This window comes from Carlito syrichta, unplaced genomic scaffold (assembly GCF_000164805.1).
Source record: "Carlito syrichta isolate Samal-C Ts95f unplaced genomic scaffold, Tarsius_syrichta-2.0.1 Scaffold123386, whole genome shotgun sequence".
NCBI lineage: Eukaryota > Metazoa > Chordata > Mammalia > Primates > Tarsiidae > Carlito > Carlito syrichta.
The window spans coordinates 33,666-57,039 of record NW_007067482.1 but is presented as its reverse complement, the minus strand read 5'-3'; the positions used below and the strand labels follow the sequence as shown (position 1 = coordinate 57,039).

The following is a 23,374-nucleotide window of genomic DNA, read 5'->3' as shown; positions in this document are numbered from 1 at the left end:
GCTCCCAGAGTCTCAGATGCCTCTGGCAAGTCGTCACCCAGATCCATCTCCTAGCTGAACCTGGGCTCAGCAGGGCAGATGTGGAACATTCAGTTCCACTGGAAGTTCCTGGGTGCCACACTCTGAAGCCAGCCTCTCCCTGCCCGACGTCCTCTTCTCCTTGAGTTCTGAGCAGGAGAAAGCTCTGTGCCAAACTTCTTCAGCAAGGTTCCCTGTCTGCACTGCCCCGCTGGCTGGCACATGGAAAAACCAGTCTATCGGTCCAGACCAGCTTGGCCCTTATACCCATGCTTCCACCACATATTTCCCTTAAAGGAAGTGCCCGTACTTACTTTATTTTCAACATGCACCATAAACTCTTTATTTTAATTAGTACACAGCTATTCACATTAAAGTCGGCAAGATAAAATATTGTTATGGCAATAAATATTCATATGAGAAAAAAGTCTAGCAAAGTGGTTTATTCTTACAAGTTACTGCTGGAAGAAGCCCTTTAAACAAACCAGTGTGGTGAGAATGCCTGAGAGAAAGAAGCATCTGTGTCAGATGTTTCCACCACTGCTTGAGTGTGCAGCATCCTCATAACTTTCTATGTTTCTGTTTTTAAAGAGCTGCTACTTCCAGTGACGCAGCTCTCTGACGTTATTTTTTTGTCCAAGTCTGATTTTTCAAGAGCCTACTTGAGGGTTGTGAATTGTCTCACCGTCTTTTCGCTCTCTCTTTTTAGTTCTTCGATGTGGGCATCCAGGCGCTCTAGAATGTGATGAGATCGCAGCTCCTCCTCTTCCAAAAACCTGGTAGCTATTGAGCCAAGGGGAGACACAGGCAAGGAGCACTGGAAGAGAAGCACATTTTGACATGTGTACGTAAGCAGAATGCTGCATTTCGAAGGCACACTGTTCATATTTTCTAGCTAGCAATATTGAAGGTGACTTTTTATCCCCGAAGGGATCTTTTTCATTTTCATTCTAATGACAAGAGAAGTAAAATAAAACAATCAGTAAGTTCTGTGAAAATTTACAGACTCCTCCCCTTCTGACCCAAGTTGTATCAACATAAAGTGCCATATAAATATGTTAGTTATTGGTCTGAAGAGCATCTCAATTTAGACACATGCAAGGGGGACCCAGAGAAACCAGAACTTACTTCCAAAAATTGTGTGTTTATTCCCACATGTTTAAAGTTCAATCACCTTCAAAATACTCTCATTTGATGCAATACACCTATTGAGATGCTTTCTCCACTGCTCAATACAGTTTCTGAACTCGTCCATTTGGATGCTTTCTACTGCTTCTGCCATTTTTGGTTTCACCTCTTCCACATCAGCAAAATGTTTCCCTTTGAGGACTCTTTTCATCCAGGGAAACAAAAGAGCCACTCGCGGTGAGATCAGGTGAATTGGGAAGGTGAAGGACGGGGGCCATGCTGCTTTTGGTTAAAAAGTGCTGCTGAGCACTCAGTGTGGTGTGGGCAAGTGCATTCTCATGGTGGAAGAACCAGTCACCTGTCTGCCACAACTCCGGATATCTCTTCTGCAGATCTTCCAGAAAAAACTTTCAGAAAAAACCTTTCGTTTACTGTTTGATCGGGAGGAACAAATTCCAAGTGTACTACAAGGAGTCTGCCCTCCAAAAGATAATTCTGGGTGTTTTGGGTTCCCCCCCTCCCCCGTAGCCTTCTATACTCCAGGAGAGAATACAGCTAATGTCTATTACTTCAAACTCACTTTAAAAGTCTAACTATGTCGTTTTCATTTTAAAGCACAGAAAAATTAAACAAAAATAAATTAAACGGCTGCTAAAATCATTTTTTTCTCCCTCCAAAATTTCAATCCACCGTCCCTTGTCCAAAAACCTTGGGGTCAGTGATGTTTCAGAATTCCAATTTAGAAGAGTATTACAGGACACACGCTATATGCAGTCAGTACCTATTGGCAGTAGGTATGTTCGCCAAGTCACCCAGAACCCCGATTTGCCAAATACAGAATTACTGGCCCCAGGGGAAGTACACACAACATATACACTCCCTCGCACAGAGAATAATCCCAAATCCCAGAAACAACCCACCCTGACAGACGTCTTCTTTATTTTGCAAAAGAGACACGAGGTTCAGAAGCAGTGCTGGTGCTGGGATTCAGACCCCGTCTGGCTGGCGCAGAGCTTTGTGTGTGACACGGACTGCTCCATGACCTCCACCCTCTGGTCACCTCGTATGAGCACTGAGCAAGAAGCCTGACCTTGGCTGGAAACGCTCAAGCCAGCGACAAACTTTTCACTGCTCTGTGTATGGCCACGCAGGACAGTGGAAAGCCGCACATACTGACTTGGGAGTTGCAAATAAAGCTCAAGGAATGGGAGACTTTGCCAGTACAGAATCCATGAATAAAGAAGACCAACCGTATCACAATGGCAGAGTTGGAGGTAACATCCCATTATCAAACACTGATATTTCTGAGCAAAATGCACGGACACTCGCATTAAGTGCGATATAGTCTAAACATATTATAACATCAGGTCAGGTCAGTAAAGGTTCTGGTGCCCCCAAAAAATCTGCCATTAAACTTGGGAAGAAAGTTAGTTTTCAGGGTTTTCATTAAAAATTTTAGATGCACCTCTAAGTGGAGACTTAAACTAAAAGCAAACTTTCCCATGGCCTTGTAGGCAAAAATACTGACTTGTACCTTCATTGCCCTTCCCTCCCCAACAGCTCCCCTTTCCTTCTTCTCTGCCTGTGCCTGGGGGCTGTCCTGGCACAGAGGCACTCCTTGACCCAAACATTCCAGGTAAAACTGAGCCTGTCTGAAAAAGGCAGGAAGAAAATTTCCAATTAAGGCTAGAGATAATTTTTCGTTCTATTTACCTACAACTTGCATTCTGTTTCAGAATTGGAATGTATTTTGAAAAGTAATCTCGACTGACTGTGTCTTTCTAAGCAAACCCGTAAAACAGAAATGCATGAGAATAAGAAGGATACTTATGATAGAGAAAAAAGCAAGCAAAGAAGCACCATCCTCTTCACTCTTAAAGTACAAATAAGATCAAACTAAAAACCAAACTAGTAGGATGAGAGAGTTTCCATACCAAGGACATAAATTCTTCCTGGTCATTCACAGTCTCAGACACCGAGTCAGAAAGACTGGCTTCATCTTTATCTAGCTCTGAAGGCAGAGAGTGAGTTCCACACAGAAAGTAGGAAGGCAAAGAGATGGTGGAGCTGCGAGGGCTGAGCTGAGGACTCACAGGGCTTAGGACCCTGCGCACGGGGTCTACACTCTCTGACGCTTGGCCTCTCGGAGAATGAAGACCTGTTTTGCAGGACTCGGTCTTCATTCCATCACGTCTGTGCTGGCCATGGGCTGGCCTGGATATAGGTTAGAAGACAAAACAAACAAAAAATTGTAGCATCTGTTCTCTTTCCAACAGAAATGTTGTAGGAAGTTCACTTAAAAATAAACAACAGGCTAACTAACAAGGCTGCAATTTACGAAATGAGCAGCCCACTAAGACCAAGCATTCTTTCACGCAGTCAGGCCCTAAATGTCCCATCCCCGCTGCCAAGCCCCTGCCCTCACACATTTACAATATGGCAGGGGAGACAGGCATGCTGCCAAGGCAGCCCAGTGTGGTCAGCGCCTAGACAGGGGAAGTACTGTGCCCATAAGAAGCTACCTAACTTCACCAGGGACTGGGTGGGAGCAGGAGTGGACACGAGGGTGGGGCAGGGTGTCAGCACAGGTTTCACAGGCTTCTGGCTGGAGAACACCTAAGACATACGGGATATGGCCTGACACTGAACGCTTACTTCTTATGGTAACAGCCTACACTTCATTGACCCAAAATAGAAAAGAGGCTTTTTATTAAGAGATAAACTCTACTTCTTATGGGGCAAGTGAGGTTGGAAAGGTGGGAGTCAGCATAAAAAGGCTCAGGGGAATAAAGATGTTGTTTAGACCGACACCCAGAGTGTACAAAACGAAAGACTTAATGAAAATGCCAGACACGTCCCCCCTCAATTCTTTAACCTGATGATAGCTTCTACTCATGTACATGACACTTCTGAATTAAACAGAGTCCTTAGATGAAGATTTAATTTTTGTAAGTCAGAAATCATTCTCAAAGAAATGAGAATTATATTACATCCATGCACATTTTAAATAGACTTTTAAGAAATTTTACTTGAACTCTGTATCCTTGAACTCAGCTGTTCTGCTGTGTGTTGGTTTAAAGATCCTGTCATTTTGCTTTTTGCACATCTGAGTGGAAATCTCCAGCTGAGATTTAGTATTCATCAAATCTTTCTGCAGTTGTTGATTTTCAGACACTAGTTTATTTAATGCCTCAATATAATTCTCCTGGAGGTCTGCTAGTGAAATCTCTTTTGCCTAACAAAAAAGAATACTAGAGTCACTAAATTTATACACGGATACTTGTGATGTCTGATACTGCTGCTTGACAAGTTCAATGTCTTTTAGTTGTAAGTAGTTAATCTACGGCTTTACTTTGGAAAAGGTGAAGATTTGTTTTTGTCTCCTAAGATTAACAGAGAAAAAGGTTCTGCTGCTTAGAGTAAACGGCAAGGGAAAGTTAGACATGCAGTTGGCTTCCTTATGTGCCAAGGAGTTTCCGAGGGCCTGGAAGAAGGAGGGAGCCAGGATGGAGAAAGACAGAAAACAGCAGCCAAGGCCTCCTGCGGGAAGGAGAGGACCAGACGACCCCAGACCCCTGTGGAAGGAAGTGAGACCCAAATCAGAGAAAGGAGGTTGAGCAGGAGGTTCTCAGAGGAACTTCTGGCTGTCAGGAATGACTTTTAAGTAAGTGATCTCAAACACTCTTCTACAACTTTGCACCTATTCCTATACGCAAATTTAGACATGCTAAAGCAGAACTCAGGCACATGGTGGAATTCCCGTCCTGGCCTGGTCTTAGTTCTGTGGCCATAAGTTGTGTTAGTTGTATTGCTCTTCCATTCCAAGTGTTTCCTGGTACATGAAACTACATGAAAAAAACGGCAGCTGAGTGATTTTTTTTCTAATGACAAAATATTTTAATTAGTGTTCTGCAAAGTTATGGCAATCTTTGGAGTTTAATACAATGGTTGGCTCAGATTTTTCTGTTAAAAGAAAAAAAAAAAACTTCTGAAAGTAAGCTGGTCAAGAATAGCTGGCAAATATAATTTTCCTAAAAACATGAAGTTTAAAATATACCTGTAAGCTATCTGGGTACCAATGGTGACAATGAGTTCATCTTTCAGTAAGCATTCAATATCAAATAAAACCTCAGAGAAGAACATCTGCAGGACATATGAGTTAAACTGAAGCTACTGTCAGCTTTTAAAATACAGTAAATAATTTATTTTATCAGTGTTATTGCTTTCATAATTAATATAATTAGATAACTTATTAAAATACTTAACTCAAACATTCATTTGTAAACATAATTCCACCTTCTTAGGTGATAAAATGCCAAAGGGCACTTTCCAATAATTATTCTTAATAATGTGTACAAGGTGCTCATGCTGTATACAACTTCAAAACCAGAGGAAGCTTAAACAGCTGACAGGGTTTTCCCCAGAGTTTGATGTCTGATGTTATTAAACACACTTTTTAAAAAAAAAAAATGCTTGCCTCGATTAAGTCTCTTTTAAAAATCTATCAAAATTATTTCATTAATAATTACAGACAAATCTAAATGTGAAAGGTAATATACAAGCTGAGCAGCAAGCACACTTCTGTGTCAAGAAAGAACAGTATTACTACTATTAGATGAAGATTTCAGGAGAAATTAAGCTGAGCAGAATCTCTGGTCATAGCCTGGTTTAAACTCCCCTAAGAGTTCTCAATTCTTCAATATGAACAGGTAATCACTACATAAGATACGTCTCTCAATCAAGTATTGCTGAATTCTGAGCCTTTAAAGGATTCTGTGGTATAAATCAGTTCTTAGGTTTCTCCACTACTAGTTTAGTAGTGGCTTTATCAGGGCATAGAAGGTTACTTACCATCCACCCACCCATCCATCCACTCAACCCCTCACACCCCCTCATCCACCCATCTATCCATCCATCCATCTGTCCATCTTCTCCCTTTTAAAATGTTTAGGTATTGCCGGGCTCGGTGGCTCAGCCTGTAATCCCACACATTTGGGAGGCTGAGGTGAGTGGACTGCCTGAGCCCGCAGGTTTGAGACCTGCCTGGGCAGCGAGACTTCATCTCTACAATAAATCAAAAAATCAGCCGTTCATGGTAGAGTATGCCTGTAATTCCGGCTACTCAGAAGCCTGAGGTGGAAGGACCACCGGAGCCCAGCAGGCGAGGCTGCGGTGGCCGGGAGCAGCCACTGCACTCCAGTCTGGGCGACCGAGTGAGACTCCAACTCAAAAATAAATAAATAAAAAAAAAATAAAATAAAATGTTTAGGTATTGTCTCCTCTTATTTTTCCCATCTTTGTGGATTTGTACTTTTAAAAAAACCCTTTAATTATAGTTTTAGAGGAATTTGGGGAAAGAGCAAGATTAGATGAATGTTTTCAGGCCAGACATGGTGGTTCATGTCTGTAATCCTAGCACTTTGGGAGGCAGAGGTGAGAGGATTGTCTGAGCCCAGGGGTTCAAGACCAGCCTGGGCAATTTGGCAAGTCCTCATCTCTATAATAAACCAAAAAATTAGCCGGGCATGGTGGTGCACGCCTGTAGTTCCAGCTACTTGGAAGGTTGATGTGGGTCAATCACCTGAGCCCAGCAGGTTGAGGCTATTGTAGTCATGGATGTAACTGAGACTTTGACTCAAAAAAAAAAGAATGTTTTCATCTGCCATCTTAAATGGCAGCATATTTCATTGTATAACAAATCAACAACTTAAATAAACATATAGTTTATTTCCAAATACTGTATATTGCAAACAGCACTGCAATGACCATTTGTTCCCACAGAATGGATCCTTTGGGAATGTAACCTGATAAGACCATCCTGAAGAACAACTCAGCAGTGACTATCAAAATCAAAAATGCACATGACCAAGAGTTTAGAGGCTATATGTACTTATACATTTTACGGATATTGCTAAATGTACTCTAGAAAGGACATATCAATTCACTTTCTTATTAACAGTGCATGAGAGTCTCTTGCCTACATCCTTGCTAACACTGGCTACATTTTAGTTTTTAAAGGCATTATCAAGCCAACTAGTAAAAGAATATCTATTTTGTTTCGATTATTCGAAGGTTGAATAGCTTTGTTTAGTGGATATTTGTAATAATTCTATGAGTTATCCATTCATGTCCTTTGCCCATTTTACTACCGGATTAGCTTTTCCTTATTATCTGTGTGGGGAATTCTTATATGTGGATATTTCATATTAACCTCTTGTCTATTTATAGATTGTTTTCTCCCTATCTATTAGTCTTTTTGAGTGGGGTCTTCTGCCATCCAGATATTTTCCATTTTTATGCTGTTAACATCTGTTATGGATTTATGATGATGCTTAGAGAATCTTCCCCTGCCAAAATATTATAAAAATAGTCCCTTACGTTTTCAGAACAAAGTATTCTTCTAGCTTTGCATGTTCTTCCACCCCAGCCTCCACAATCCAGAATTGAGGTATTAAAACTACTTGAGAGCAAATACATCTTTTTGGAAGAAGAGATTCTTGGGAAATGCAGAAAAAAAGCACTTACATACTCTTCAGTCAGTCAACTTACACCAAGAAAAGATGGGTCAGAACAGATGAGCCATTTTGCAAATTATAAGAATTTTGTAAATAGTTAAAAGGGCATCCACACTGCTTATAACTCACTGTTGACGAATCAAGTTCTCTCTGGTTGCAGAGAAGCGTGTATGCCTTTCTTGTCCTCCTTACTAGACTAACCTTTTAAAGGCAAGAATTCTATCTTATCCATCCTTGTGTTCATGATAGCACCTACTAAAATTCATTGAACACAGAAGATTCAAAAATATTTCATTAAGTGAATTATATCTTGTAGAAAGATAATAAAACTAAATTATTTAAAAGGCAATATGCTTTATAAAAAGATATTTTGAACATAATAATCACAATAATACCAGCTTCTAGTATTCACTGCATACTTACTAAGTGCCAGTAACTGTACGTGCTAAGTCCTTTATACACATTGTCCCCACTAAGAACATAGACTATACGTATTATGTTATATTAATATTAAAAATATCTTCCTACTGCTGGAGTGGAGAGTCATTTTGTTCACTTCCATCATTACTTTGACTTCATTTTGTTCGAGAAAATGTCTGCAAAAGGATCTAGTTTGATCTTAACTCCTTGTAATATCAATATTTACAACGTGGCTTTTTTAAAGGGCTGGATAGTAGAAAAACTTAAGTTTTTATTTATATACCTCATGCAAACCCAATTCCAATTTCATCACCATTTCAGAAAGACGACGATTTTCTAATCTAAGTGCCTCTAGCTGATCCAAAATCTCCTAAAAAAGGAAAAGCAGAAAATATAAATAAATATAACAAATAAATCAGATGCATCTTACAAAATTTTTCCACATGGTAATTTTCATTAGGTTAAGTTATATCTTCATTCACATATAAACATATATATAAATAAATATGTATTCTCTAAAAAGATTTTTTTAAGGTATTACTAAGGTGAATTAACATGCATGTGATTAAAATATATATATATATATTTTAAGTTGGTGTCTCACTCTGTGGCCTAGGGTGGAATGCAGGGGCATGATCATGGCTTACCACAGCCTTGACCTCCTGAGCTCAGGTGATCTTTCCACCTCAGCCTCCCAAATACCTGGGACTACAGGTGTGTGCCACCATGTCCAGGTAATATATTGCTTTTTTGTAGAGACAAGCTCACTATGTTGCCTAGTTTGGTCTTGAACTCCTGCTCTCAAGTAGTTCTCCCACCTTGGCTTCCCAAAGTGCTGGGATTATAGGAGTGAGTCAGCACCCGGCCTAAAGCATCATTCTAAGTTAACAAGTCAGGTGAAGCAGGAGCAGTGAAGCTTCAGGTCACTGGTAAAAATCTCAATCTGCTCTCCTGTGTCAGCCTCCTCCAATTCGGCTTCTACCTGCAACGTCACATGGAATTGTACTTCCTTCATAAAATAAAAGCTTATTTTCAGTTCTCATTCTCCTTAGCCTTTCTGCTTAACCATTCCTACCTGAAAATATGCCTGGGCTCCTACTTGCTTGGCTTGGCAAAAGCTATCTGGATTCCTTCCTCACTGCTGCTTTGTTAAAGCTTCATTCCAACACCTTTTTACCCTAAATGAGGAGTCTCCTACGTCTGGTTCAAGTAGCTGCTCTTCATACTCTCTACTTTGTCGTCACAATCTCAGCCTCCCGGAGGTTTCAAATGCCAGCTTCAAGCAAGAACTCCCACAGCTAAATGCCTAACCCTGATTTTAATCTTGAACTTCAAGCCTTCTGTGAGCTGACAACTAGATATTTCTACACAAAAGGCCAGCCTTGACCTACAACTAAATGTGCCAAGCCGATGTCCACCAGCTTCCCTCTTCTGTGTACCTTTCACACAAATTCATCGTCCTCCCCCAAATTTTTCTCTGTTTCTCTGTTTCATTGAAGAGCATCACTTCCCATCAGCTGCCCAAACTTCAGTCCTGAGTGGCGTCTTTCCTGAACTCTGCCCACCCTGCTGGTCCTGCCAATCAAACACCAAGTCCTGCCTGTTTCACCAGCACCACCGCCGGAATTCATGCATCCCCCTGTCCCTCTTGCCCATTGCTTGGGCCCATCCTATGACGCACCCAGCACCCTCGCTTATTCTCCATTCAGGGAGCATCAGGACCTGGACTCTTGCCCAAGGCCATTCCCTGATGACCTCAAGGCCACACTAGATCCCCTCATGTGGCCGGCAGGCCCCTCAGGAGCGTGTCCCCACTTTCCAGTCTCACCCCACCACTCTACTCTCGCAGAGACCACTGCGTGCATTTTTCCTTTGCTGAAATCTTACCTCCCCCTCCCTCAGCTCTTTCCTATGCAATCCCTTAACTCCTAACTTAGTCATCACACCCTCTCTAAAACAGCAGTCCCCAACCTTTTGGGCATCAGGGACCAGCTTCATGGAGACAATTCTTCCACAGATTAGGGCAGGAGGGGCAAGGGGGGTGGTTTGGGGATGATTCCCGTGCATAACATTTACTGTGCACTTTATTTCCATTATTATTACATTGTAACATAGAATAAAAGAACTACAATTCACTACAAAAAAACAAGAGGCATGGTGGAAGTGGTAAATTAGATATTGGACGGATCACGCGTGGACTAAAATAAGTGCTGGATTCTGACTTAAAGCCTGCCACCAGATGGCAGCTGTACAATGGAAGTCCATTAACTGACTTGCCACTCACTGACAGAGTTTTGGTATGGTCTTGGTGCAGTCAAACCTCACTGCTAATGTTAATCTGTATTTGCAGTCGCTCCCCAGTGCTAGCATCACTACCTGAGCTCCAGTTCAGATCATCAGGTATGGGATTCTCTAGAACCCTCACATGTGCAGTTCTTAATAGGGTTCACACTTCTGTAAGAATCTAATGCTGCTGCTGATCTGACAGGAGACAGAGCTCAGGCAGTAATGTAGGCCATGGGGAGCGGCTGTAATAACAGATGAAGCTTCGCTCACTTGCCCACTGCTCACCTCCTGCTGTGTGCTCCAGTTTCTAACAGGCCACAGACTGGCACCGAGTTGGGGACCCCTGCTCTAGAAGGCTTCTGCAGCAAGCAGTCTAGATCCGGGCTCCTGGCGGTCTAGATTTGGCCACTGGGTTCTCCTCACATATCACTGACACAGTCACTTTACTCGTCTGTGTCGACTCTCAACTTGCCAATCCTCCCCAGACCACTTGGTTAACCAGCATTACCTCAACTCAAAGCAGACAACTAAGCAGGTACAAATTTACAGAATTAAATCTTATGGAAATTAAGTCTTTAATAAACTCCATCTTCAAAACAAACTTCAAGTAAGAGTTTTTGTTTGGGCTTCACCTTATGCTCCACTGCTTTTTCTTCTGCCTTTTGCATCTCTGCCTTGAGTTGCTTCTCCATGTCTGAGGAAGAGCCTTTGGCGGAAGCGATGGTGACATCTCGCTGATGCAACTCCCGAGTCAGACGGGAGATTTCCATCTTCATCCCTTCTAATGCAGAACTGTAACTCTGTTCGGCCTGTAAGATCTGTTCTTTCAACTATAAAGAAACAGAAAGGAAAGCACCAAAAAGTTAAGGGAAAGTATTTAGACAGAAAAATACCTTAATAGCTAATCAAATAAGGTAAAGCTTACCTTACTCCAAGATACTAAATTTTCCTAGATTAAATCTACAGAAAATTAACAATTTACCCAATTGCATGTCTGCACTGAAGGCCAGGTGGTTACACCTGCAATCATTTATCACGTCTGAAAACAGGTTCTTGATATCACAAAACAGAGAGGTGGGTCGCTGAAACCCTGAGGACGAGAATCCAAGTCCAGGCACACACTCAGAGGACAGCACCCAGGACCTTATTCTCTTTTCGGCTGCGACTCTAAAAATTTGCTTATGTGGTTTTCTGGTTCACAGACGATATTCAGCAAAAAAGAGAATGACAAGGAAAAGAAAGGGGCTAGAAAGAATATCAAATAAATAAAAAAACATATAAATCAACATAAAGAACAAGAAGGGCTCATTAACGCAAATAAAAGCAGTTCTGCATACCTCAATAGCCACTAAGGATATTAACTACATCACAGCACAGGAAAAACCATATAACCATACCCATCTTTAGTCAATGAGAAAATATTAAATGATAGTTCATAACTTTTTGCAAGCAATAAAGTGCTACCTCTTAGAAAGCTGTTCATCAAAACATGCTTAAAGTTGTAGAGTTCAAAGGGCACAGGCTTCAATTATCTTGAAAATATTTATTTGGCATCCTGACAGATGCCACAGAAATAGGGCACTTTCTATGAGCACATTCCAGGTGCTCTTCCACCCCTGAATAGCAAGTGGTCCTTTGGACTACATTTTTCCCTCATTAAAAATGACCTCTATCTTCTCCCAAACCACAGCTCAGTCAAAAAACACACAATGTCAATATTCCAGGCATGCAGATTTTTACCTTCTTAATCTCTGTCCTGTACTCATTGTTATGTCCCTCCATCTTCTTCAATTCTTCATATTTTTCCATTAGTTCTTGGCTCAGCTGTTTACATGTTGCACTCACAGATTCCAAACTATATGACAAAAATAAGATCCCATATTTAAAACAAACAAAAAACCCCTGAAACCTACAATTTGGACTATCTAATTTACCTTCTTGATGTAAAAAAAAAAAAAAAATCCTGCCAATATTATAAACATTACCTCACCCATTTAAAAGATTATATTTAAAAGATTATTAAAAAGGAAAAGCCCAATCAATAAAAATCTTATGATAAAAATGTATATTGTCAAAAATAATAATAAGCCTCATTTTATTCGAAAGAAAGGGTACACATATATCTCGATAATGACAACAAAAACCATCTTAAGTATTCCAAAAAGAATAAAACAAAATATAGGCGTGTGGATGTGGATAATAGGCAGAGAAAACTAAAAAAATACTTAGTAGTTTCTGGAAACAGAAGTAAATATAAAAGTAAAAAATGTATTACTTAAAGATAATCTAAATAGTATAGAATGACAACTTTTTTGTTGTTGTTTGCCTAAGCTCATAGTCCATGAACGTCTCTTTTACACACAGAAAACATTAGTGTACAAACAGTCATGACTCATGTTTAAAACACAAAGCCAAAAACTTCCCAGACAAAAAGTTTAGAGGTATGACAAACAAACAAAAAATTCTAAGTATGACAATGATACTGGCTATGATTGGCTAGCTATGATTATATGATTATAGCATGAGTCAGGATTCAAGTTACACCCAAGTTAATATCAACAGCACTGCAGAACCAAAAGGAGGAGAAACACGTGTCCACTGTGACCCCCTCTAAGAACAGTTGCAGTGAGGTGGTACAGAGGAAGGCCTACATGAAGGAGTGCTGAACAAGTAAAAAGTGGAGAACAGAGACAGACAGTATAGACAATTCTTTTAAAGAATCTGGTTTTGAAGGAAAGCAGAGAACTGTGGTCTCAGCTATTTAAGGGTACAAATTTAAGGAGGGTTTCATTTTTTTTCCAAGACGCAAGATATTACAGCATATTTTATGCCAGTGGAAATGATGCAGCCAAGAGGAAGAACTTGATGACGTAGAAGAGAAGGGAAATAACTACAGACACAGGATGCAAGTGGAGGGGTTGGTCTTAGAAGCACCAACCACAGTAACAGGTCATGAGCAGAGGTGTGGGCAGACTGCAAGAGATTTCACGGTTGACAGATTAAGAAGTTTCCCTTTAATTGTTTCTGTTTCCTCAGTGAAATAAGAAGCTAGGCCATTAGGACGCCAGAAAAAAAAGTCTTATTTTTTCACTAAGACTAAACATCATCAGTATGATGACCCAAAATTCATTTTAACAACTTGAAGTTTTACAGTGTGCATGTAATTATCTACCTGCCTTCAAGACGAGTCACCTCTGCTTGCAGAAGTTCTTCACTAGCATGGGTAAAATTCAGCTGGGAGAGCACAGTGTCCAGGTCCCCCTGCCCTTGAGAGGGGCACTTCCTTTCTGCCGGAGACTCCTCCCATGGCCTATGGAAGGATATAGGATGACTGTTAAAGGCCTTTGATCTTAGCAAACAAAAACAATGAACAACTGGCTTATATTTCCCAACCGCCTTCTGGTAATTAAACTCTCTGGAACTCTTCATTTTGACTCCTGTCTTATAAAAAGAACACAGGAAGAGAGAAGAGTCAAGACATGCTGCTTCTCAAAAAAGTGAACAGCAATTTACTCCTTTCTTAACAGTGATTTGGTCTGATTTTCCAAGGAAAAAGACAAAATGGGGCTCGGTGGCTTAGCTTATAATCCCGCACTTCAGGAGGCCAAGGTGAGTGAATTACCTGAGCCCGGGTTCGAGACCCACCTGGGCAAATTGGCGAGACCTTATCTCTACAACACATCAAAAAATTAGCCGGTTGTGGCAGCTCACGCCTGTAGTTCCAGCTACTTGGAAAGCTGAAGCGGAAGGACCGCCAGAGCCCAGCAAGTCGAGGCTGCGGTGGCCGGGAGCGGCCACTGCACTCCAGTCTGGGCGACAGAGTGAGACTCCAACTCAAAAAAAAAAAAAAAAAAAAAGACAAAATGGTAAAATCACTTCATTGACACTTGACACTTTGAGCCAAAGAAACGAAAAGTTACAGGAGCGTTCTGGCAAGAATAAAAATGTACATCAGATTTAAATCAAGAAAAGGGAGCACAGCTCATTCTATTACTTTCTACTATAACCTTCCCATAGCAATAATTCTTATTAAAAAAATTGACTTGAGAAATGTTTTTTAAAAAGGCTAGCTCAATGGCTAGCTGTTATTAAAGATAAGCAGCTACTAATTATGACCTATTTCACCAAGAAAGAGAGGCCTTCCAGGAGACACGGAAAACAATTCTCTTTATACCTGGAGTTTCACCAAGGGTAAAAACAGACCCTGGGGTTTCTAACTTTCTAAACATCACAGCCTTAACAGAGACCCAAATTGGAGGCAGAAGAAAACCAGCCACACAAAATTTAGTAGCAGTATAAAAAAATCTAACTCGCAAATTAAAACTAATTAAGAAAACTCACAATAGGATCCAGCATACAATTATGAATGTACCATATTAAAACTCATGCTTAATGCCAAACCACCAATGGCTAAGCTGCATAACACTGGAGATTAAATACACCTCATGGCTTCTCCTGTGTGCTGACTGTCGGTTGTCTTTAATTTTTCTTGTAGCGTCTCCTTTTGGATTCTTGCCTCACAGATGAGATTTTCTTGAGACTGAAGAGTTGCCTTCAATTCTCTCTTTTCTTCCTGCAGAGCCTGCAAAAAAGTCAGCTATTACTACAATTTCCCTTCAGTTCTGTCTTTTCTTCCTGGATCACCTGCAAAATCTCAGAAAAATAGTCAGATACTGTTACAATCTTTCTATTTCATGAAAAAAGGAAGCCAGGAAGTTAAACTGTAATTTATATAAAAATCACAATATTAACAAAGCTATCAGTATCTTACATCAGCTAGATAAAGAAGAAGCCATAGATTTTGGAACCTAGTTCCATGTTAATTATTCTCTCTCCATTTCACCCAATTATGTTAACTGTAAAACACACCTCTAATAGTTTTTCAGAATCCCTTAATTTTTCTTCTTTTTGCCGCTGCTCCTGCAAAACAGCCATATTGGTTCCAAGCAAGTCATTGACTCTCATGGTGAGGCGCTCTATTTCCAACTCATTGGCACAGATGGTGTCGTTGGCCCGCTCCAGCTTACTGCTCAGGTGCTGAATTTCTGATTGGCTGGAAAGCTCTACAGATTCTAATTTCTGTTTCCGATTGGTGAGCTGAGCCTAGAAACACATAGATTATCAACAGGGAAATGGTTATTCTTTAGAATAATCAATGAATAAATAAGACCAAAATGACACTGGGTATTATTTCCATAAAAACATTAAAATATATGTAAGTAGGACTCAGTGGCTCAGCCAGTAATCCTACACTTTGGGAGGCTGAGGTGAGTGGACTGCCTGAGCCTGTGGGTTCAAGACCCGCCTGGGCAACTTGGCGAGACCGCATCTCTACAATAAATTAAAAATTAACTGGGCGTGGTAGCGCGCACCTATAAATCCAGCTACTTGGAAGGCTGAGGTGGAAGGATCACCAGAGCCCAGCAGGTCGAGGCTGCAGTGGCCAGGAGTGGCCACTGCACTCCAGTCTGGGCTACAGAGTGAGAATCCAACTCAAAATATATATATATATATGTAATACATGTTGAGAGGGGTAAAGAAAGAATTGAAAGATAAAGGAACCCCTGGGGAGAAGAGATGCTGCCCACCTACTAAAAAGATAGCTGCATCCCCTTCTACCTACTTATTCAGAAATTCAACTGTAACCATGAGCCATCAACATGGGAAAACTTGAGTTACCTTCTATTTAAAACATAGGATATAGTGCATTATTCTATTTGTGACGGAAGTTCAGAAATTAGAATTTTAAAAATCATGAAGCTTGTCAAATTTTGCTGTCCCCACCCATAGTATGTTGCATGTAATTATTGTTTTAACTATATTTTCAGACACATAACAAATACTCATATTCAGATTATTCAAATTGGCTATTAAATTTAATAAAGACAGGTGGGAGAAATTGTGGAATTTTGTTTACTGAAGAGAAAGGTGCTTACAAAGGGAGAAGACATTGGTTCTGTCATTAGTTCTTGAACATTTCCTGAGTTAAAAGATTAAACCAAATATAGCATATCTCAAATTAGTTTCTTTCAATGTATTTATTGAGATACATACAACTAAAACCAACTTGGCAAATGTCTCGTAGACCCGCAGTACATAGTTCCTAATTTTAGGCTCCACGTTTCAACTGTCTTGGTTTTTAGCTTCCAACTTTCTAGTTTTCACGTTTTAATAGAGCATTCACATTGCTACTTCATCTACACACTGAAGTTGGCCATAAATTATCTGTGGAGGTAAACTTCCTTTATTCTAAATATTTCTAAAGGCAAAGGCACACAACTTTATTTTAGAAATAAACTAAATCTATCTGCTGCAGATTTAAAGATTTTATTGTATACAGTATAAGGCTAAAATCGTGTACTATATACTGTGGCCACACAAAACATGATAAAAACTGCCCATAGGCCAGAGAGAGGGTAGCCAGAGAGAAGTGAAGAAAAAGACAAACAGTGTTTGCAAATTAAAAATCAAGATTTCAGCGTAAAGAGCCAATTTTTTTAAACCAGGTCTCTAAACAGTATGAAAGAAGAGCATCAACACAGGTTTAGATTCACTGGAATAAATCCAAGGCATACAATTGTCTCCAAACTTTTACACACAATGTAAGCTTTTTTCCCAAATAAAACCTTATACAGAATCCTGAGCAGAATAACTAAATGCAGAGAGTGGGTGAGGGTGGGAAGGAGAGAGTGGGTGAGGGTGAGAAGGAGAAAGGGCTGGAGCCCAGTTGTAGTTCCAGCTACTTGAAGGCTGAGGCGGAAGGATCGCTGGAGCCCAGCAGGTCGAGGCTGCGGTGGCCGGGAGCGGCCATTGCACTCCAGTCTGTGTGACAGAGTGAGACTCCAACTCAAAAAAATAAAAATAAAAAAAATAAAAACTAAAAAATAAAGCAACAGGGCTCTTTTATGTTCCAAAGGATCCCACTGCGGGCATCGATCCCTCACCAAGCTCCCCATCAATGTCAACTCCGAATACGTCAGTGCGGGCCACAACCTTGTGGCATTTCTACCAGGCAGCAGCTTGCAGGGGTTGTTCACAATAGAGCTTGCAGGCAGATGCTCTTATCACTGTGTGTCCATGCCACTGTACGCTTTTAAACAGTGGGGCTGAGCCAATTCAACTAACTCTGATAACTATACCAAGACAAGAGATTAATATTTGAGTTAGGATCATCTTTTCTTCACAGTTTGTGATGGGAAAATGATGCTTTTAAAAATAAAACATATATACTTACAAACATACACACACACATAATTGAGCAGTGGATTTAAAATTAGCTTGAACAATATCTTATAGCTCATCTCAATTTTTCACAAGGAAAACATATATAATGCAACCTCTAGTTTTCTCACACACCGTTTATCAGCTACATATTTTACACTTTCTGTTGGCTTAATATTTCAATTTTTTTGAAATGTTCTCTAAGATTTTCGCGAGTGCTTCCTTTACACAACTGTATTATCTAGGCAAGGGGGAAAAGCAGCAGGTGATTCTTTGTCTTTTAAAGAGAAATTACCTTGCGTTTTAGACTGTTTATTTATAATTATCCTTTTCCTATGTTGTATAACCATCCTTCTGCCACTGCGTCTAATAACATACCACTTAACAACTGTACTTTTTAATAAAATACATTTTAATATTTGATAGAACAAATATCCCCCATTATTCTCCCTTTTAAAAATGTTGGCTAGTATTCATTTATCATTCCATGACTTACAGAATCATTCTGTCAAATCCTCAAAATGCAAGAGTACTTATAAAGACATCATATGGATATAATCACTTGAAACAAAACTTTAGATCCCCATCAAATACTTCATGCCAAAAAATCTGCAGATAAACTATACAAAAAAGAAATTATAAAGCTTTAGAAGAAATCTTGGCTTAGGTAAGTCTTTATAATATGCCATCAAGAAAGAAACCCTAAAAAGTTGATAGGATGTAAGCACTTCTAAGCAATTGTTCATAAAACAATTGTCTTTCCGTAAGAACTACACGGCAAAATTAAGGTAAACTGGGTAAACACACACAACTGCAATATAATAGAAAAAGGTTTATACTGCATGCTTGTCATATGAAGAGCTTTCTTTTTTTTTTTTGAGTTGGAGTCTCACTCGGTCACCCAGACTGGAGTGCAGTGGCCGCTCCCGGCCACCGCAGCCTCACCTGCTGGGCTCTGGCGATCCTTCCGGCTCAGCCTTCCGAGTTGCCGGAATTACAGGCACGCGCTACCACTCCCAGCTGATTTTTTGATTTATTGTAGAGATGAGGTCTCACTGCCCAGGCGGGTCTCGAACCCGCGGGCTCAGGCAATCCACTCACCTCAGCCTCCCAAAGGCGCGGGATTACTGGCTGAGCCACCGAGCCCAGCTGAAGAGCTCTTTCAAAACAGTAAAATAAAACATCCTAAAAGAAAAATAAGGACACAATTTACAAAAGAATGAAAACAGCCGTAAATCAATGAAAAAAATACTCAACCTCAGTTATAAGAAAGAGATGTATATTAAAACAAATGATCAGATATAATTTTTTTTTCACATGTAAGACTAGCAAAGACAAGCCTAAATGTGAGGAAATTCAAAAGAGATAATAGTGCCCAATGTCGATAAAGTATGAGGAAATCGAACACTGTCACACACTGCTGGAGAAAGTATCAATCCACCTTTGGAGAAAACTTTGTCAATATATATTAAAATCTTTAATAACGTACTCTGAGGCAGCAAATCCTCTTCTAGGGCCATTTCCTAAGAAAATAAATGGGCAAATACTGCCCAATGTTTAAATACAGATATTCATCCCAGAACTATTTACAAGACTAAAAAGCAAAAAACTGAATGTTCTACAGTAAGGGACTGGTTACACGAATTATGACACAGTCAGTGATTGACAGAGCAGATGTCTATGCAATCATTACGACTGCACATCTGTGGATATGGTACATTTAAAAAGAAAAGTTTCTGAAGTTGTGAAAACTGAATCAAATACCATATGACAAAGTCCTTAGCACGGTGCCTGTCATATAGTAAGCACTCTGTACACTTCTAAATTATGCTTCATGGAAAATCTTAAACATAGACAAATATAGAGAGACTAAAAAGAGGAACCCCTATATTCACCACTTGTCTCAAAAATTATCAGCACTGCTTATTCTTGATATTTTTTTAACGTTTGCCACTACCCCTCTCCATACGGTGTACATGTTTTCTTCCTATCAAACATACGTAAGTGTAATGTACACTGTACATGAGCACAGAAGAAGTCAGAAGAAATTACACCAAAATGTTAATCATGATAAATCTTTAAAGGGTGGAATTTTGAGTAATTTTATTTCATTCTCATGTTATCTACATGCTCTCATTTTTCTAAAATGATCATGTATTATGTATTTTTATTAGCCGACTAAAAGAAAAAACTCAAGCAAATATGATTCAAAGAGAAGTTGTTTCTGAAGTCCACCTTCAGATGTTAAAAACATATAAGAAAAAAATCTATGTCAAGATTTTTTAAGGGAGGGTGTTAATATCCATATAGCCAGTATCTCAGATTCTCTACTGTTATTGATCAGTGGTGACCCCATATATCAACCAAATGCAGTATGTCAACTTTGGATTCTGACTGAAACATCCAACTATAAAAGGATAGTATTTTTTTTAGAAAACTGGGAAAATTTGAACAGACTGGATATTAAATTATTTTAAGAAGTCTTTATTTATTCTATTAATATGACACTGATATATTATAATTCATCTTTTTGAAGTCCTTACTTGTTGAGAAATAAGATGATGTCTGAGATTTGTATTGCAAAATTCCAGACCAAAAAAAAAGTAGGGAAGGGTATAGAGTTTCAGTCTCATAAGGTGAGAAAATTCTAGAGAGTCACTATCCAACAACATACATAGGGTTAACATTAATGTACGGTACACTTAAAAATAGTTAAGGCGGAAAGTTTTGTTATGTGTTTTTTACCACAATGAAAAAAAATTGGCAAGATGATGGTAACTATTAATGCCAGGGTGACGGGTATACAGGAAGTTTATTTAGATGTTTAAAAGAAGGATGATCATTCTGCACAGGTACATTATGAATCAGAGACATTTTGTTCAGTTTGCCAAGGGAGAAAGAGAAAAACATTTATAAGTAACAATCAGGCAGTTTTAGTTTAAACAAAACTATCAGAAAAATAATTCCAACATCCACAGTAGGGAAAACAAATGTTGGCTCTTTAATGGCTTTTTATTCTAGCCCTAGCTGAATCATGGTTAACAAAAATCTCATTTTCACTAACAATGAAGTTTTAATTATGTAGAGTCAATAATCACAACAGTAGTTTGAAATAGGATAACAGTAATTTTTTAAAAAAGGATCTACAGTCAATAATAACACTCCATGTATACGTAATTGGGAACAGTAAAAATTAAAACTCAATTTGCTTTTTTTTGTGAGTCTGACGGCTACAATTAGAATCTAAAATATCTTATAGCTATTAGGTTGGTATATTGCTGTGGCACTCAAGTCCAAAAACCCTAGTCTAGACATCTCAGGATTTCATTTTTCTGTTCTGGCTGCATGGTTTGCTGCAGCTTAGAGCACAATTTTCTTCCTTGGGGTTTCTGTGGACTCTCGCCACGTCAAATGGAGTCACTCCAAGTAGAGCCGCTATCTGCAGTTTGTCAGGCAGCTGACATTTCAGGGAGATGAACAAAACGTCAATGCATTATTGAGAATTTAAGCAGCAAATAAATGCAATTAAAAAAAAAAACCTTCCCTTTAGCTCTCTTAACTTATCCATTCGTCCCTTCATTCTATAAAGCTGAGATAACGACAAACCCTGCCAGATGATCACAATGCCAAACAGATAACCTATGTACACAGCATCTAGAAGCAGCACTGGGACAGTGTCTAGTAAGAATAGATGATTACAAATATGTTCATTTTCCTTTTCGTTCTTGACTCTAACTGAAAGACAAATGGGCTAAATATGTTCTAAGAAGATATATTCCTAAATTAGGTGCCTACTTTTTGCTTTTGCTAAGCCATAAAAGAGAAGTTTCTAACTAGTGTTCTAAAAGAGTGCTTCCATCACCCCAAAGACACTACTTTCAGTTAGTATGTGCACCAAGGCCATGGGAATCTCTCCATATCTGTCTCCATACAGCCAGGCTAACTGAAGCGCCTGGCTGAGGCATCCGGCCAAGGCACCCCAGTGACCGCAGACTCGAGCGAGGCATGCAACGCAGAGCCAAGAGACCCAACGGCAGAGACAGAAAGATGCGGAAGAGGAGACACACAGAGGAACAGGGAAGGATCGGCAAGAAAAAGACAGGAGGGAGAGAAAGCTCTGGAGAGCAAGACTAGGAGCACAAACACGGATGCGAGTCAAGAGTGAGCTGAGTAAGCCAACCATGACAGAGTGAGCCAGTCAGTGAGGAGGAAAGCCAGCAAAGCCGCAGGCAGGTGCGTGAACAGAGCAGCGAGTCGCGAGTGTGTCAGGGAGGGAGCCATGGAGGAGGAACGTCCACGTGTGGGAGAGGACACTCCTGGAGGCTCACTAGATGGGAGAGGGCAGGGTTAGCAGCAAGAAGCGGAAGCGGGTGAACGGTCCAGGAAGCTGCACTAGGAAGCTCAAATGTAATCAAAGCCTATCTGCCTCTCATTATTTTAAAATGTCTTGCGCCTACCTGAATTATGTCAGATTGTTCGGCCAGAGCCTTCCTTTGTGCCTCCAGAGACGATACCTGTTGCTGATAAATCAAGCGCTGCTTCTCCCAGTCCAGCGATTTCTGGCGAAATTCCTGAGGAGGCAATGAAGGTGCTTAACTTCTAAGGGCGTCTCCTCACAGCCACGACTTCCCAGACTCACTTTTCCTTCCATTTCTCCTGGGTCCCTGGGTACACTCCTGCCTTTCTCCACAGCAGGAGTCCCATTACTCACTCATAGCTGATAGAACTGTCAAGTAACACCGAATTCCTCACATACTGTGCTGTGCCTCTGGATATCTGTCTTTCTAAATTTAACACCCTAATGGTGAAGAGTATAAAGCACAGATGCTCAATATTGGATTCCAGGTGATTGTCACAGATTTGCTGCCACCTAAGGGCTGTTATAATTTTCTAGTGATTTTTCAGAAAATTGGTGCTGAGATTCCAAAATATGATTACAGATATCCAGACCCAGGAATTGAAGAGATAAAAATAAATTTTCAGATGAGTTCCTTTGTATCCCAGATCTTACTTCTCAGTGTCTAAAACTCAGGAACCAAGCAGAGGCAGATAATGCCGTGTCTTTTGCTATCTAAATTTTTACTATCTCAACAGAAGAACTGCAAAGGCTTGAATAACAAGGACAATCTGTACTAAATTTTAACAGATATTTGTAACCCACATAGTTCAAAATTAATGATGGATCGACAGTAACTTCAAACTGCATGATCAAGAAAATAATCGCGATATTTACGAACATGCAGCAAATCAAAGAGAAAGGAAATTCAATCTTTCTATCACTGTCTTCAGAACTACTCCAGAAAGCTGAGCCTCCTTAGGAAAACTGTTGTTCACCAGATTTGTGATTTTCACTCACATTCATTCACTCAACCATACATGCCAGATGCTGCTCTAGGTGTTGGGGATACGCTACCATCAACACAAACAACAGTTCTCATCCCGCTCCACTGGAGGGCACGAGATACCTCCCTCACTGTACTGCACATTAGACAGGAACCTGTGTTTGGAGAAAGTAGAGCATGGAGTGCTCAGAGTTGGGGTTGCAATGTTTAAAAAAGATGGCCAGATCGGGTACAAAAAAGTTTCTGTCAACACCTAGGGAGATGGGGGTGAAGCTCCAATGTTCTGGGCAGAGGGAACCGCCTTGAAGTGAGAGGAACCTGCTGTGTTTAAGGGTGAGCGAGGTTGCTGATGTGGCTGGAACAGAGGGAGTGAAATGGGAAGCAGGAGGTGACATGGTCGGAGAGCTAGCTGGAAGTGAGACGTGTAAGTCATGAGGCTAGCTC

At 40.1% G+C, this 23,374-nt stretch overlaps 1 protein-coding gene across 6 annotated transcripts in view; it reads right to left on the bottom strand.

Annotated features, from left to right (window-relative positions):
- Positions 1-332: 332 nt before the first annotated feature.
- The window catches only part of CEP63 (centrosomal protein 63), a 56,654-nt gene continuing 33,612 nt past the window's right edge, over positions 333-23,374 (bottom strand). For 4 of the 6 annotated variants that reach the window (XM_021707686.1, XM_008048381.2, XM_008048382.2 and 1 more), the window contains 10 exons: positions 22,046-22,159; positions 15,237-15,470; positions 14,810-14,949; positions 13,540-13,677; positions 12,108-12,222; positions 11,000-11,197; positions 8,365-8,451; positions 4,176-4,381; positions 3,081-3,360; positions 677-835 (listed from right to left, as the gene is read on the bottom strand). In XM_021707686.1, coding sequence (XP_021563361.1) covers positions 677-835; positions 3,081-3,360; positions 4,176-4,381; positions 8,365-8,451; positions 11,000-11,197; positions 12,108-12,222; positions 13,540-13,677; positions 14,810-14,949; positions 15,237-15,470; positions 22,046-22,159 — 1,671 coding nt within the window. Of the gene's footprint in view, positions 836-3,080; positions 3,361-4,175; positions 4,382-8,364; positions 8,452-10,999; positions 11,198-12,107; positions 12,223-13,539; positions 13,678-14,809; positions 14,950-15,236; positions 15,471-22,045; positions 22,160-23,374 lie in introns of all 6 variants that reach the window. The other 2 variants (XM_008048378.1, XM_008048383.2) reach the window with 2 other exon arrangements.